The sequence below is a fragment of the Theobroma umbraticum genome, unplaced genomic scaffold (genome assembly GCF_002168275.2).
Source record: "Theobroma umbraticum cultivar Fairchild unplaced genomic scaffold, ASM216827v3 scaffold_95.0, whole genome shotgun sequence".
Classification (NCBI taxonomy): domain Eukaryota; kingdom Viridiplantae; phylum Streptophyta; class Magnoliopsida; order Malvales; family Malvaceae; genus Theobroma; species Theobroma umbraticum.
Window position 1 is genome coordinate 5,841,007 of NW_018397257.1, and position 13,046 is coordinate 5,854,052.

The 13,046-nt window shown below is 33.9% G+C and overlaps 1 protein-coding gene across 1 annotated transcript; it reads right to left on the minus strand.

Annotated features, from left to right (window-relative positions):
- Positions 1 to 1,057: 1,057 nt before the first annotated feature.
- HSFB4 (heat shock transcription factor B4) lies at positions 1,058 to 2,504 on the minus strand. The gene is made up of 2 exons (XM_021423146.1): positions 2,222 to 2,504; positions 1,058 to 1,776 (listed from the first exon to the last, which is right to left on the minus strand). The coding sequence occupies exons 1-2, from the start codon at positions 2,468 to 2,470 to the stop codon at positions 1,186 to 1,188; spliced, it is 840 nt and encodes a 279-aa protein (XP_021278821.1). The 5' UTR covers positions 2,471 to 2,504; the 3' UTR covers positions 1,058 to 1,185.
- Between the last annotated feature and the right edge of the window lie 10,542 nt (positions 2,505 to 13,046).

The window sequence follows — 13,046 nt, forward strand, 5'->3', positions numbered from 1 at the left end:
CTTTTCTTCTGTATTGGACTTAATTTAAAGAAAATATAAATGGAGACATAAAGAGGAATATTCTTGAGGTGGACGATAGCGGATTAATGGAAGTCTTGATGGGAGGAAGAAGGAGCTTTGTTTCAGTCGTTTCAGGCAGTTGGACACCTGAGCATGTAATAAAGTGCAACAACTTTCTGCTTCTTGTTTTGGTCCATAAGGAGGGAGGTAGAGGACAGTTTAACGTACCATCTCTGTCAAAAGTCATGCTGCAAGTGCACATGCACAGCCTCAGATTCCAATTACAAACTATTTGGTCACAGTATCAGTTCGGAACAACCAGCCCTGTTGGCTAAAAACCATAAGATTGGTTCTTCAGAGGTCATTCAAGCGTTTAAACCTCGAATTAAATCCTTTTTTAAACAAATAGTTCGTTCGGTTTTCGAGTTACAACAATATAGTTATCTTATTTTCACAAAAGTGGTGCATTTGAAACTAACATCAACAATATAATCTAAGACTTTCAATAGCATTTACTGACAACTGAGATTAATAAAATCATCTTTTAAAAATTAAAAAAAAAAAGAAATTAACATCAACAAGGGACTCTTAATAAGGTTCGATCAAAATATAATTTGAATATAAAAATAACTCACATTGACACACCGATTGAACTATAGTCTTGAAATTTTTTTCTTAAAGGCTTTTGAGTTTTGAATTTAAATTTTATGATAAATTATAAATGATTTATAAAATAAGAAAAAAGCTTAAAGGAACAATTTAATTTCAATAACCTAGAAAAAAACCCTCTACAAATGTACTTGCTATAATTGTTTGAGTTACCTGCTTGTGGCAGATTCATAAATTTTTCTGAATGATGTTATAGTTAAAATAATGATAAAAATTAAAAAAATATTAATTATTAGTCCATAGGGAGACAGAAACATGTGTAAAGTAAGGTGAGTGAAATAAATTGACTTGATGAAAATCTTGCATGTTTCCACTGTTTCTTGAAGCGAAATTTATTTGAGGAATCAAGTTGTAGCTAGCTAGGAAGGCTAATGGTGATTATCAAAGATGTAATTCTAATGATAATATATAGTAGCTTAAATCGACAAAAAGTTCAGCCCGAATATCTACAAATCTTCTGCTCTAACAATTACATATTCTGCCAAAGTACTGTAGCTAGCTTAGCCCCAAAGAAAGCTAATCAGTAGAGACCCCGCATCTCAAATATTCTTGCTGATTAATCTTTTCAGGGTGCAGTCGTTTCCTGCCACTGAGAGGGACTCCAAAAAGCTTCACAGTGTTGTTTGGCTCCTCTGTTGGAGTCATTGATGACTTGCCCAAAACGCTGCTTTTAGCATTTTCATTGCCAGAATGGATTGGATCTTGAAACGAAGGACCCAATTCTCTGATCTTTGGTCCCAAACTATAAGCTTTTTGCTGATAAGGCACTGGTTTTACATGATTTTGGATAAAATAAATGATATCGTTGTAAAGGTTCTTCATGTGAGTGAGTTCAGACACAAGCATGTAGTTCTTTCTGCGTAGTCTCTGATTATCTTGGGTGAGTGCTGCTAGAACATCGGCGCTGGCTTTCGGAGATGGCGACGGGGACTCGATCCATCCAAAGCCTTCTTCTGGCTTGAGAAGCTGGGCTTGTTGTTCATGGTGGTTGTCTTGGTGATTTTGAGGGGTTTTTCTTCTATGGATCTCCGATAGCAGATGCTTTTCTCCTTTCCTGAAATACTCGTTTGCAAACTCCCATCTGTCTGTCACTACCTTCTTAAATCCCTGAGATTTTTTTAACCATTACCAAGATTGAGAAACTCTATGCAACCATCTTTCAACACAAAGTCTCAACTGAATATATTACGAAAAGCAACTCTATTAAGATCGTCAAAAACTGGAATGAGACTGAGAGCTTCATTCAGTGATCAAGTAAAGGAAAGAGTGCATATATAGCAAATGATTTGATTGTTGAGAATCATATATTGAAATACTGAGCATCCAGTACATTGATCGATCTCTGCTGATATTTGAACATAAAAAACAACAACAATAAGATAAAGATCTTGAGAAAAAAAATGGATAAACAACACATCGTTTAAGCAATCAATTAAAGGCTGAGAGAAACCTAGAGTCCTAAACTTCGTGGAACTTAAAGCCTGGAAAGCCATTTAAAATCATATTACATTCAAAGCAAAACCAAGTTGGGGAGAGAGAGAGAGAGGCTCACATAGGTATTGAGCTGCCTGACAAAGCTGGAGAAGTTGTTGTGCTTGAAATAGTTTGGCAGAAGATCCCTGGCAAACTCAGGGGGTCTCCACACAACAAAGCTTGTCTCATCTTCACCCCATGAGACAATGTGGTCTGTGAGAGGGTCATCAACAAGCTGGTAGGTCTTTGCAAGAAATGGTGCAGGAACTGCCTTTTGGGATTCCACAGAGAACACCAACTCTTCACACCTCTCCATTGTGAATGCCATTATACCAAATGCTAAAGATTAGCAAGGGGTAGTTTCCATCCTCATTGCACTCCAAGTATAAGGCGTTTAAAGCACAGGCACTTCTCTCTCTCTCATTATAGCTTTCTAGCTTTATGAAACAGAAACATATGACCTTGTCACTAAAATAAAAGCTACTATTCTTTCCTCTCTCTCTCTCTCTCTATAGTTTATAACTTTAAGAAGCATATGACCATGTCAGCCAAAAAAATTGAATATTTATAGAATTACTATAATAAGATCCAATGAACTATTAATTAGCTATTGATTGTCCATTTGACAGCAGAATGGGCGGTGAATGGTGATGCTTCATGAACTCTTCCAACTTTTCCCTTTGATTAGGGCACTCCCAATTTCTGATCTCCGAAATCTCTTTTTAATTCAGTGACCTTTATTACTTTTGTTAACACCTGAAAGTACTACCCTTCTTGACAAACTGATTATTTTACTCAACTTCTGTTTTGCCAGGGATTAAAATGGTTTTTGCCTTGCAGATTACACAAGCTATTATTTGTTGTTCCATAGCTTTTATGTTTCTGTCTTTTAGAACAAGGTCGATACTCTGTCTATATACAAGATCAGGTTTAGCCTCACTATTGTTATCCTTCTTTATTAAGAGAGTTCAGATATAGGTCGAATCTTCTGTCCATTCTTTGTTTTTCATCAGAGTCGATATCCCTCTTGAGAAACTTGTTTGCAGCTAGAGATTCTCACACATGACACCGATATTCTCGAGAATGAATTCCTTCATTATTAATTAATGGCAGCTTAATCTTGACTAAAAGATTCCACAATCGGGATGTACCAGGTTCAACTGATGTGGTCCTAGAATAATTAAATCAGTGCTAGCCATAGCTGAAAAAAAAAAAGTGGAGTGCCCCGAATAGTTTTTCCATGTTTCAAAAGGATGGTCAGCTTGCAAATTTATTTACTTTTTTTTTTCTGAACATAAAGATCCAAATCCAATTGCAGATTTCAAGATTAAATGATGTGATGAAATGGTTTTAATGTTGTTCTGTCCTCCCTAGCAGGAACATTATATTTTTATCTAGAACCATAGCTTGGGTGCTAGCAGCTACAAAGCTTTCATCATAAACTTTAATATATATATATATATATATATATATATATATCCATCTCCATATTATATATTTAATCAATTCAAAAACTTTCAACAGGCTGCTGTTTGATTATATATATAATACAGTGTTTCAGTGACATTCAGAAGCACTAACTCTATTAGATTTATTGGAAATAAACAGTAAATGCAAGTTGGCAAGGGAAGGTGCATGGGTGATGGTTCTAATCTGTCTCACTCTCCTTCTCTCTAGCCATCTTCAAATTCTTGATGACTCTTTGCATAATAAATTAATTATTTAACAAGCTGAGACAAGATTTCAAATTAGTTGTTAATTCTAAATTTCAATTTGTTCGTAGTAAACAGTTGATGCTCACACGCTTGTGCTGAGTGCAATGCATATTGGTAAACAGAATATATAACAAATACTATTAAATTAATAAAACACAACGCTTACTGGGATGGCCAATTTTGTTTTATTTAATCTCCTGATTTCAAAATTTTATAATATCCAATACTTAGCATTTTCCTAAACCAACCTCTCACATTTAGTTTCATATAGAGTTTTATACAAATATATATAGAGCCTCAAAACATTCAACAGAGCTGTAAGGCAGAATAAAGTAAACAAAAGATTGTATATTGAATTAACAATAAACTACCACAAATTTGAGTGATACACGTATTCATACAACGATACATTATGGGATGATAAATGAAGAAACTTTAAGAAAAAGAGAGGGAGAGAAAGAAGTTTAGAGAGATAGTAGACAAGAGGAAGAGAAAAGCAAATGCACAAGTTTCTTTAATTTTTTTCTGCTTGAGAACTTAGTTGGTTCTCCTCTTCTTTAAATAGATTACAAACTATGTTCTACAAGGAAATTTTGTCTAACAATAGAGAGAGATTATAGGGGAGAGATTACAGGATTTATACACAAAATTGGTGCAATGTCTCTTTACAAGAATATTGCAACACATACTGTTTTTTTTTTGAAAGATTGAGTTTTTATTAATGATAAGCTGGAATGTCGTGAGGAGTCTTCAACGTTGAGATTTGGAGACTCCTGTTGGCATGGAAGCTATCATAAGAAGAGCCTGTTCTGAACAATTACAAAAGGAGCAGCTGCTCAAGGAGCACTTGGCAGCATCTCAACATGGATAATCTCAAAAACAAGCAGAGTTTTGGATAAATCCCTAAACAAAAGTCTAATACTAATAAAACTCTATCAGAGTGATAAGATAAATGAGTGTTTTAAAACAAACCACCGCCCACCGTGGAGCTCGAACCCAGAGATAACCTTTTAACTGACACAGTAGTATCATAGATGCACAGGACACAAACAAGAAACAGAGGCCACACGCAACTTCCTCCTAATTGATTAAGTTCTTTTCTCTATCTCTTGCTCGACGACCACCCACTCATGCTGCACGCGGGATGCACCAGACCCAGATAAGAATCAGTGCACGTCAGAGCCCCAAACACAAGAAATTAGTCATAGACATTCAACAAATCAACCTGACCCTGCACCGCTCCCTTGGCAAGGCTATCAGCAAGTTGATTAGTTTCTCTGTAGATGTGTTTAATGTCCCATTTCTTAACCTCCTTCTTCAACTTTCAATGTGCAGGATCCACTTCCTAAGCCTCCAAGGAGCAACACATACTGTTATTCTTGCTACTGATCTGCTACCATGTTTGTTGTTGATTTGCTGCTGGTTTGGTGCTGATCTGCTGCCATGTCTGTTTTTGATTTGCTGCTGGTTTGGTGAATAATTTGTTGCTGCTTTATAGGAGATTTTTTACTCATTTGTGGGAGATGATGGTGTTCTACACTCCCCTTCAAACTTGACATGGATGGAGACCATAGTCCAAGTTTGCCACGAAATGCTTTAAAAGTCTTCCGAGGTAATGCCTTAGTGAAAATGTCTGCTAATTGTTGCTTGGAAGGAATAAACTTGGTTTCAAGAGATCCTAAGGCCACCTTTTCTCAAACAAAGTGATAGTCAATCTCTATATGTTTTGTTCCAGCATGAACGCAGGATTAATAGTGAGATGAAGGGTAGATAAATTGTCACAAAGAAGTAAGGCAGGGTGAGCCATATAGAGACCACGATCACACAATAGGTAGGATAGCTAGGTGAGTTCTGCTACCGTCAAGGCTAAAGCTCGATATTCAACTTCAGCACTTGATCGAGCCATAGTAGATTGCTTTCTGGAACTCCAAGAAATGCAATTACCACCAAGAAAGGTGCAGAAACTAGTAGTGGATCGTGGTGTGGAAGGACATCTTACCTAATCTACATCTGAATAAACACAAAGAACTAAAGGATTTTGAGATATTAGTTGAATACCAAATGACATAGTGCCTTTAACATATTTAAGAATTCTTTTAACAAATTGAAAGTGGTATTTAGAGGGTGAATGCATAAATTGAGAGACATAATTAACATTAAAGGTAATATGTGGTCTAGTTAACGTTAAATATTGTAAGCTACCAACAATGCTTCGATAGAGATGGTGATCTTCAGTGGGAAAAAGATTTTTTAAAGGCAGTGGGATAGAGATTGGTTTACAATCAAGTATTTGGGCTTTGGTTAGAAGATCAGTAGCATATTTGGTTTGATTGAGAAAAAGACTTTGAGAAAACTTATGAACTTCTATACCAAGAAAGTAATGAATGAATCCAAGATCTTTCATTGAAACTTCTTTATTTACCGTTTGAATAAAATCATGCAAAGAGTTTATGTCACTACCTGTGAGAAGAATGCCATCAACATATACAAGTAGATAGATGATGCTGTGTGTGCTATGTTTAATAAAGAGTGAGGAATTTACAGTATTGCAAGAAAAACCAATTGAAAAAAAGGAAAAAGCTAAAACGATCAAACCAAGCACATGGAGCTTGACGGAGACCATATAATGCCTTCTTTAGTCTGCAGACATGATCGGGTCTATTAGTGTCTTGAAATCCAGGTGATTGCTTAAGATAGACAGCTTCAAAGATGATGCCATGGAGGAAGGCATTCTTTACATCTAATTGTCTGATATCCCAATTATGTGCTAGAGCAATAGTGAGAACAACTCTGATAATAGCTGGTTTAATGACAAGAGAAAATGTCTCTGAAAGATCTAAGCCCTGTACTTGGGAGTAACCTTTTGCCACCAATCAAGCCTTCAATCTTTCTAAAGTGCCATCTGACTTATGTTTTGTCTTGTAAACCCATTTAGACCTATCAGTTTACTTAATATTTCATATAAAATTCGTATGAAGCTTTTGGTAAACAGATTAAGGCTTTTTTATAAGAGATGGTATGACCATTCCAAGGTAGTTTCCTCCCAAGCAGAAGTACTAGTGATAATATTTTGATTACTCAAGAAGTTGTGCATTTTCTTATGAAACTAAAAGGAAGGAAATGTGGTGTGATTATGAAGATTGACTTACACATAGCCTATGATAGTGTGGATTGGGAATTTCTAAGGTAAGTTCTAATTGATTTTAGTTTTCCCTTGTAATTGATTATTTTGATTATATTTTGTGTTACTTCCAACCAAATATTTCTAATTTGAAATAGTGAATCTCTTTTGTATTTCTTTGCATAATGGGGTTTAAGATAAGGTGATTTTCTGTCCCTATATATGTTTATTTGTGTATGGAGATATTGTCTTATATGATACAAGAGAGCGTTTATAGGAAGAAATGCAAGACAATCAAAGCATTCTGATTGAGCCCTACACTTTCACATTTATTTTTTGCACATGACTTTCTTTTTTTTTTTTGCTCACGTAGATACAGGGCAAATACAGGTTGTTATGGAGTGCCTAATTGAGTTTGCTACAGCATTCGATTTGGTCAATGTTTGCCAAAATCTAAACTCTTTTTTTCTCTTAATGTCTTTGGTACAATTGTTAATTCCCTGAGTGCCGTTTGTGGAATCCCAATTACCGATGACTTGGGTATATACTTAAGTGGTCGATTGTTCACAAAAGAGCATCTAAATAGTTATATGCTTTTATTACAGATAAAGTTAGAGATAAAATGGCCTGTTGGAAAAAGAATGTGCTATCGAAGGTAGGTAAGAGAATCCTAGTACAATTTATGAATGCCATTCCAATTTACACAATGCAGACAACCTTACTCCTTATGGCTACTTGTTGGTAGTTAGACAAGATAGCTTGAAATTTTTTATGGAGCAGTAAGGAAGATAACTCCCATAATTAAGGGAGCACATCAGTCAGTTTCAGTTGGTTTCAATTTCGGGAGAAATTAAAATTGACAAAACCGATGAGAAATTTCAATTGACCAAAGTCGATTGGTTACAATGAAAAATTGATCAACCAAAGCCAATCTCGATTTTAGTCTGTTTCGGTTAATTGAAAGTTTTATTTTTCTTTTTAAAGTTAGGTTTCATTCAAACAAGATAATAATCCATATACATTCATGGAGTCAAGATTGGTAAAGAAGCAGTTAAGGTCCTTTGTTCACCAACTGGTTATACAAAAACACTAGTAAACATCTCACCCATTTAATACAAAAAATCATTTTTTTAACATTAACATTCATCCCCTCAAACCCATCACCTGAAAAAACATATCACTAACTGAGGTGGCTAGCAACAAGGTAGAAGATAGATGCCACTAGGAGGAGACGACAAATAGCACTAAACAGAGGAAGAAAAGAAAGAAGAAAGAAAGAGGGACAAATGCAGAATTAGGGAAGGCCGACAGGGGAAAAAAGAAAAGGAGTGGGGGATTAATGAAGCATATTAATGGAATTCCCCCCCCCCCCAATTGATTTTTCGATATATCCAATTGAAGGGAGAATGCCCCCAACGATCGAACTGAGGTGACCCCAGTACCATCGATCACAATTGACGCCAACAACCGCCACTGAATAACCAAGTCGATGGTTGCTGTTGGAGTCAATTTCGATCAATTGCTCGATTGTAACTGACCAGTGCTCTGTTCTACCCATAATCATCTGATGAGTTGGGATAAGATGTACTTATCAAAGGCTTATAGTGGTTTGGGTTTGGGTTTGTGTTTAGCAAGAGACTCAAACTTGTTTTTGCTTGTAAAAATTGGTTGGCGTCTGAAAATTAACTTAAGTTCCTTATCTTGTGAAATTTTGTAAGGTAAGTATCTCCATACTTTTCATTTCAAGTCTATACATATTTGTATTGATGCTTCTTCTATTTGGAGAGGTATTTTGAAGTGTAGAACATTGTTGAATTTAAGTAGAAAATGGGTTATAGGAAATAGTATAACTATCAACTTTTAGAATGATTAGTGGGTGGGTGATGACCTTTTCATTTGGTGTGCTTTTAGTACTATTGATAATGGGTTGCTATCTAAAAACATTGTTGATTTTATTGGTAGCCATAAAGAATAGTAATTTGACTCTATTCGACATTTTCTTTTTTTAGGTAAATTATTGGAAATAAGAGCAATTCCAATTCCTTTAGCAAATTCTCGATGAGATCAAATAACTTGGTGTGGGAAAAGTAATGAAAGCTTCATGGTTAGCTCCGCCTATAAGTTAATGTAGATTCAATAGGTTGGACACTTGCAAGTGGAGGACTTATTATGGATTTGGCACTCAGATTGTACAAAAAGGGTTTAGTTTTTCATGTGCACTTTGTATCATGATAAAATAAATACAAATGAAAATAGAATGAAGAAACACATGGTGAACATTGTGACTTGTTCTAGATGCCTACTTGGTGTTGTATTGGTTTTACACTTGTTTAGAGACTACCTCTATGTGAGAAAGGTTTAGAAGTATTGGCTGCATCTAGGAATTGATGATGCAAGTTTCTTTAATTCAAATTTAAAAGAATGGCTATAGAAAAATTGTTCTAGTTAGTTTAGAATTATTGACAATGTGATGTGGAGTGTTCAATTTTCTATGAATTTGTGGGAACTTTGGAAAAGTAGGAATAAGTGGATTTTCCTTCACCTTGATTTATATCTTAATAATTTATGGAACAAGCCTCAACATCTAGTTAGAGAAATTAGACATGCCATGGAACGAAAGTAGAGTAGTACATGGTGGCTAAATGGGTTAAGTGGAAGTCGGCGAAACCAAATTGTTTTATTTTTAATACTGATGGTGCTTAAAAATCAAGCTTAGAGTGCGCATTTGTGGGAAGTTTGATTCAAGATTCTAATAGAGAATGGATTTGTGGTTCTATCCTCAATATTAGTGTTATAAATAGCTTGGTAGTGGAACTTTGGGGCATTTGAAAAGGTTTATTGCTAACTAAGAACTTGCAATTGAACTAATTGATTATTGAACTAGATGTAACAGTGGTAGTCCATTTCTTGAAGGAAGGTGTTGTGACATCTCCTCCATATGTTACTTTAGCTCAAGTTTATGTTACTTTGATCTAAAAAAGGTTGGGTAAGAGATATTCGTCACATCTTTAGGGAAGGTAACATGTGTGCAAACTTCCTTGCTAATTTGGCTCAGTATTGTCTGTTGGAAAAGACTTCTTTGAGTAATCCTCTGATAGATTTGTGCTCATTAAGGATATGTTGGGTTATCCTAGTCTGAGATCTTAAACTGAACCTTTCCAGTTCTTATGTATAAAAAAAAAAAACAACACTTGTCAATTATGTGATGGGTATGATGACTTCATTATAAAACTAATCATAAATAGAAAGTTCACTCAATTTATGCAAATCCCATAATAAGAGGGAAGTTTTTTTAGAGATAGCCTGGATTATGTTCATGACTAGGTGTCATGAGTCAACCTTGTCTCGAACTATGACAGGCTAAAGTAGTCTAAGAGATTGAGTCTTTTGTACTTGTGAGGAAAATGTCCTCTTTTCAAACATTGTAATGGCTCGTGGTGACATCTATAGAAATACTTGTTAAGTCTTTAGGGGGAAAGACCCTTTAGGAAAAGAATGTTATCATTTAAAGCATTGTAATGGCTATTGGTAGAATACTTGTAAAATCTTGTAAACTCTTTATAGGGGATTAGCAGTCGACGGATTGTTGTGCTACCTCATTGGTAAAGTTATATTTATAACGAATCATCTTAAACTGCCCATATGGCCAGACGATGGCTTGTTTTGGTCCGTTTGTACTTATTTTCACATTAATAAGATATTTTTCCTTATTTAGTTTCAGTAGTTGCACATATGGTATTCGGTATTAGTATAATTTGTTACTATTATTGATGTTTGATAAGATATAAATGATTTATTAACTTGCTTGCATAGAAACGTATACTCAAGCGTTGCAAAGTCTATCGCATATTTAAACGAAGGAATGTAGTTCATGACACTAGGCACCAACCTTCATAGAATGCTCGAGTGACATTTGTGTTTCGATCATAAGTGTATAAAGATAAATAAATAGCATCGTCAATCTTCAAAACTTCTCATAATGAAATAACATATCTTCAGCCCATTCCAAATCTTTGGAAATATAATTAAATTCCTCAATAAGTTTAAAGGAAGTTATCCAATAAACTTCACCGAAAATTATGTGATTTTCTAAATTGACAATTCTCTCATGACTTGAAGTTTTATCATGAAGATAAGATTGAATATATTGTGCTCTTGAGATAGGTTGCGAAATTTTGGTGGATTTAGAGGCCATTCTTCCATAGTGATAAGAGCATTGACAAAGATGACAAAATTTGACCAAATATAAGGGAAGAAATAATCCCTTTTTCATGTCTTCATCATTATGGGAAAGAATGACAAGTTGATCTTTATAGGAATTAAAATACACCATGGAAAGAAGCTACAAAAGAAAAGAACATGTTGCGAAAATATAAAAAAAAAAATCATGACAAAGGTGTAAAAAGAATTTATTATGTTGTGTATGTCATTGGAGGTATCAAATATCAAAGTAGACATAACATTTCAAGAGCAAGAGGTTTACCGAAGATGCAAAGTTGTGTATTAAGAAATTCTTGAAAGAAAAAAATGGCTGTGCAAAGAACAGAAGCTAAATCATAAAATTTACAAATGAAGGATATGTGTTGAAACTCATGATTTAGTTATAAGTAATCATAAAATTACTGTCAAGTATACTTAATCCAAATCTTTAAGTATTTGAGTTGCAATTTCTAATAAAAGGCACTTAATGAGATTGACCAATTGCTTTGGACTGTAAAGGATATTGTGAGTATGAAAGTTTGAGTGCTAAGGGTTACCCCTGAAAATAAATTTAAGAGTTTAAGTTTTGTTTGATATCTGTATACACTAATTAAGAGTATCAAACCTTATTAAATAATCCTATTTGTCTCATGCGTGTATGTGAGCTTTCCTGCCGAATAATAGTACTATTTGTTTTGGTATACACTATTGTAGTTTCTATTTGAATTATCTGCATAACTCATTTTCATTATTCAAAATATTATATTAATTGTCATTCAGTGCAATTAAAATTATGATTTACCCATTCGATAAATGTTATTAATATTTATAATAAAAAATATTTTTAATGAAAATAATTTGATATAATTAGAATTCTTATATATTTATAAATTAAATAAATTTTATTAATATTAATAATAAAAATATTTAAAAGGACAATAAATACAATACAATGAATGGATATGACCATTTTGGTCAATTAAAAAATTTCCAATATCAATACCCTTATATATATATCATAGATAGGTAAAGATAGGACTTCTGCAATTGATTGTGAAGGTGACAATTTCAATATGGTTAGGGAAGATAGTTTTTAGATGATAATTTAAATTAAAAAAATGTCTCTAATTAGAGGTATCTATGAGCCGAGTTATGTCTGGTTAACACTTTAAAATGTTAGAATTGAGCTCAATCTAATAAATTATTAACAATTGCTTGCAGGGAGATTATTCAAAGAAGTTGGAATTGCCATGCTCTTCATGTTCATCGTAAAGCTAATTTTCGTATCATTGGATGACTTCTTATTTCGAACATATTTTGTTATGTTTGTTTGAAATTTTTTGAGGAATTATCTTAATAGCGCTATTATTGGTGTTTGCATGGCTAGAATAATTAGATTGTAAAATTATATTACTCCCATATGCTAAAAAAAATTTTGAATTTCATTTTTGGGACAAGGGCTATAATCATAATCATTTAATAAATGCTCAATTGCATGAGTCATATTATTTTTTTTATTTTAAAAAAGAAAATTCAAATCTGCTTCTTGAGCATTAAAATATATACACATATCATTTATCCAAATACTCATGTTAGTCATAGTATTTTAAACAAAACAAAATGGATTCATTTTCCTTAACATGTATCCATATACTTAATCCCTCTTGCATGCATGTGTTGCTCAATGATTGGATGGTCCTCCTCTTATTATATACAAATATTGAAGCATAGAATCCAAAGGGTTCAAAAGCTAAAATTGAATAATGAGGAAGATTCTATTCCAAACAAACCGACCCTCTTCAGAGAAGAGAAAAAAATCTGTGGACATATTATACTTTGACATCACATGATCTTTAGCTTTATCTCCA

Excerpts from the sequence above, each read along its gene's own strand:
- HSFB4 (XM_021423146.1), bottom strand. The coding sequence starts at position 2,470 with ATGGCATTCACAATGGAGAGGTGTGAAGAGTTGGTGTTCTCTGTGGAA. Across the intron at positions 1,777-2,221 it reads TCAGGCAGCTCAATACCTAT|GGATTTAAGAAGGTAGTGAC; the intron begins GTGAGCCTCTCT and ends AAAAAATCTCAG.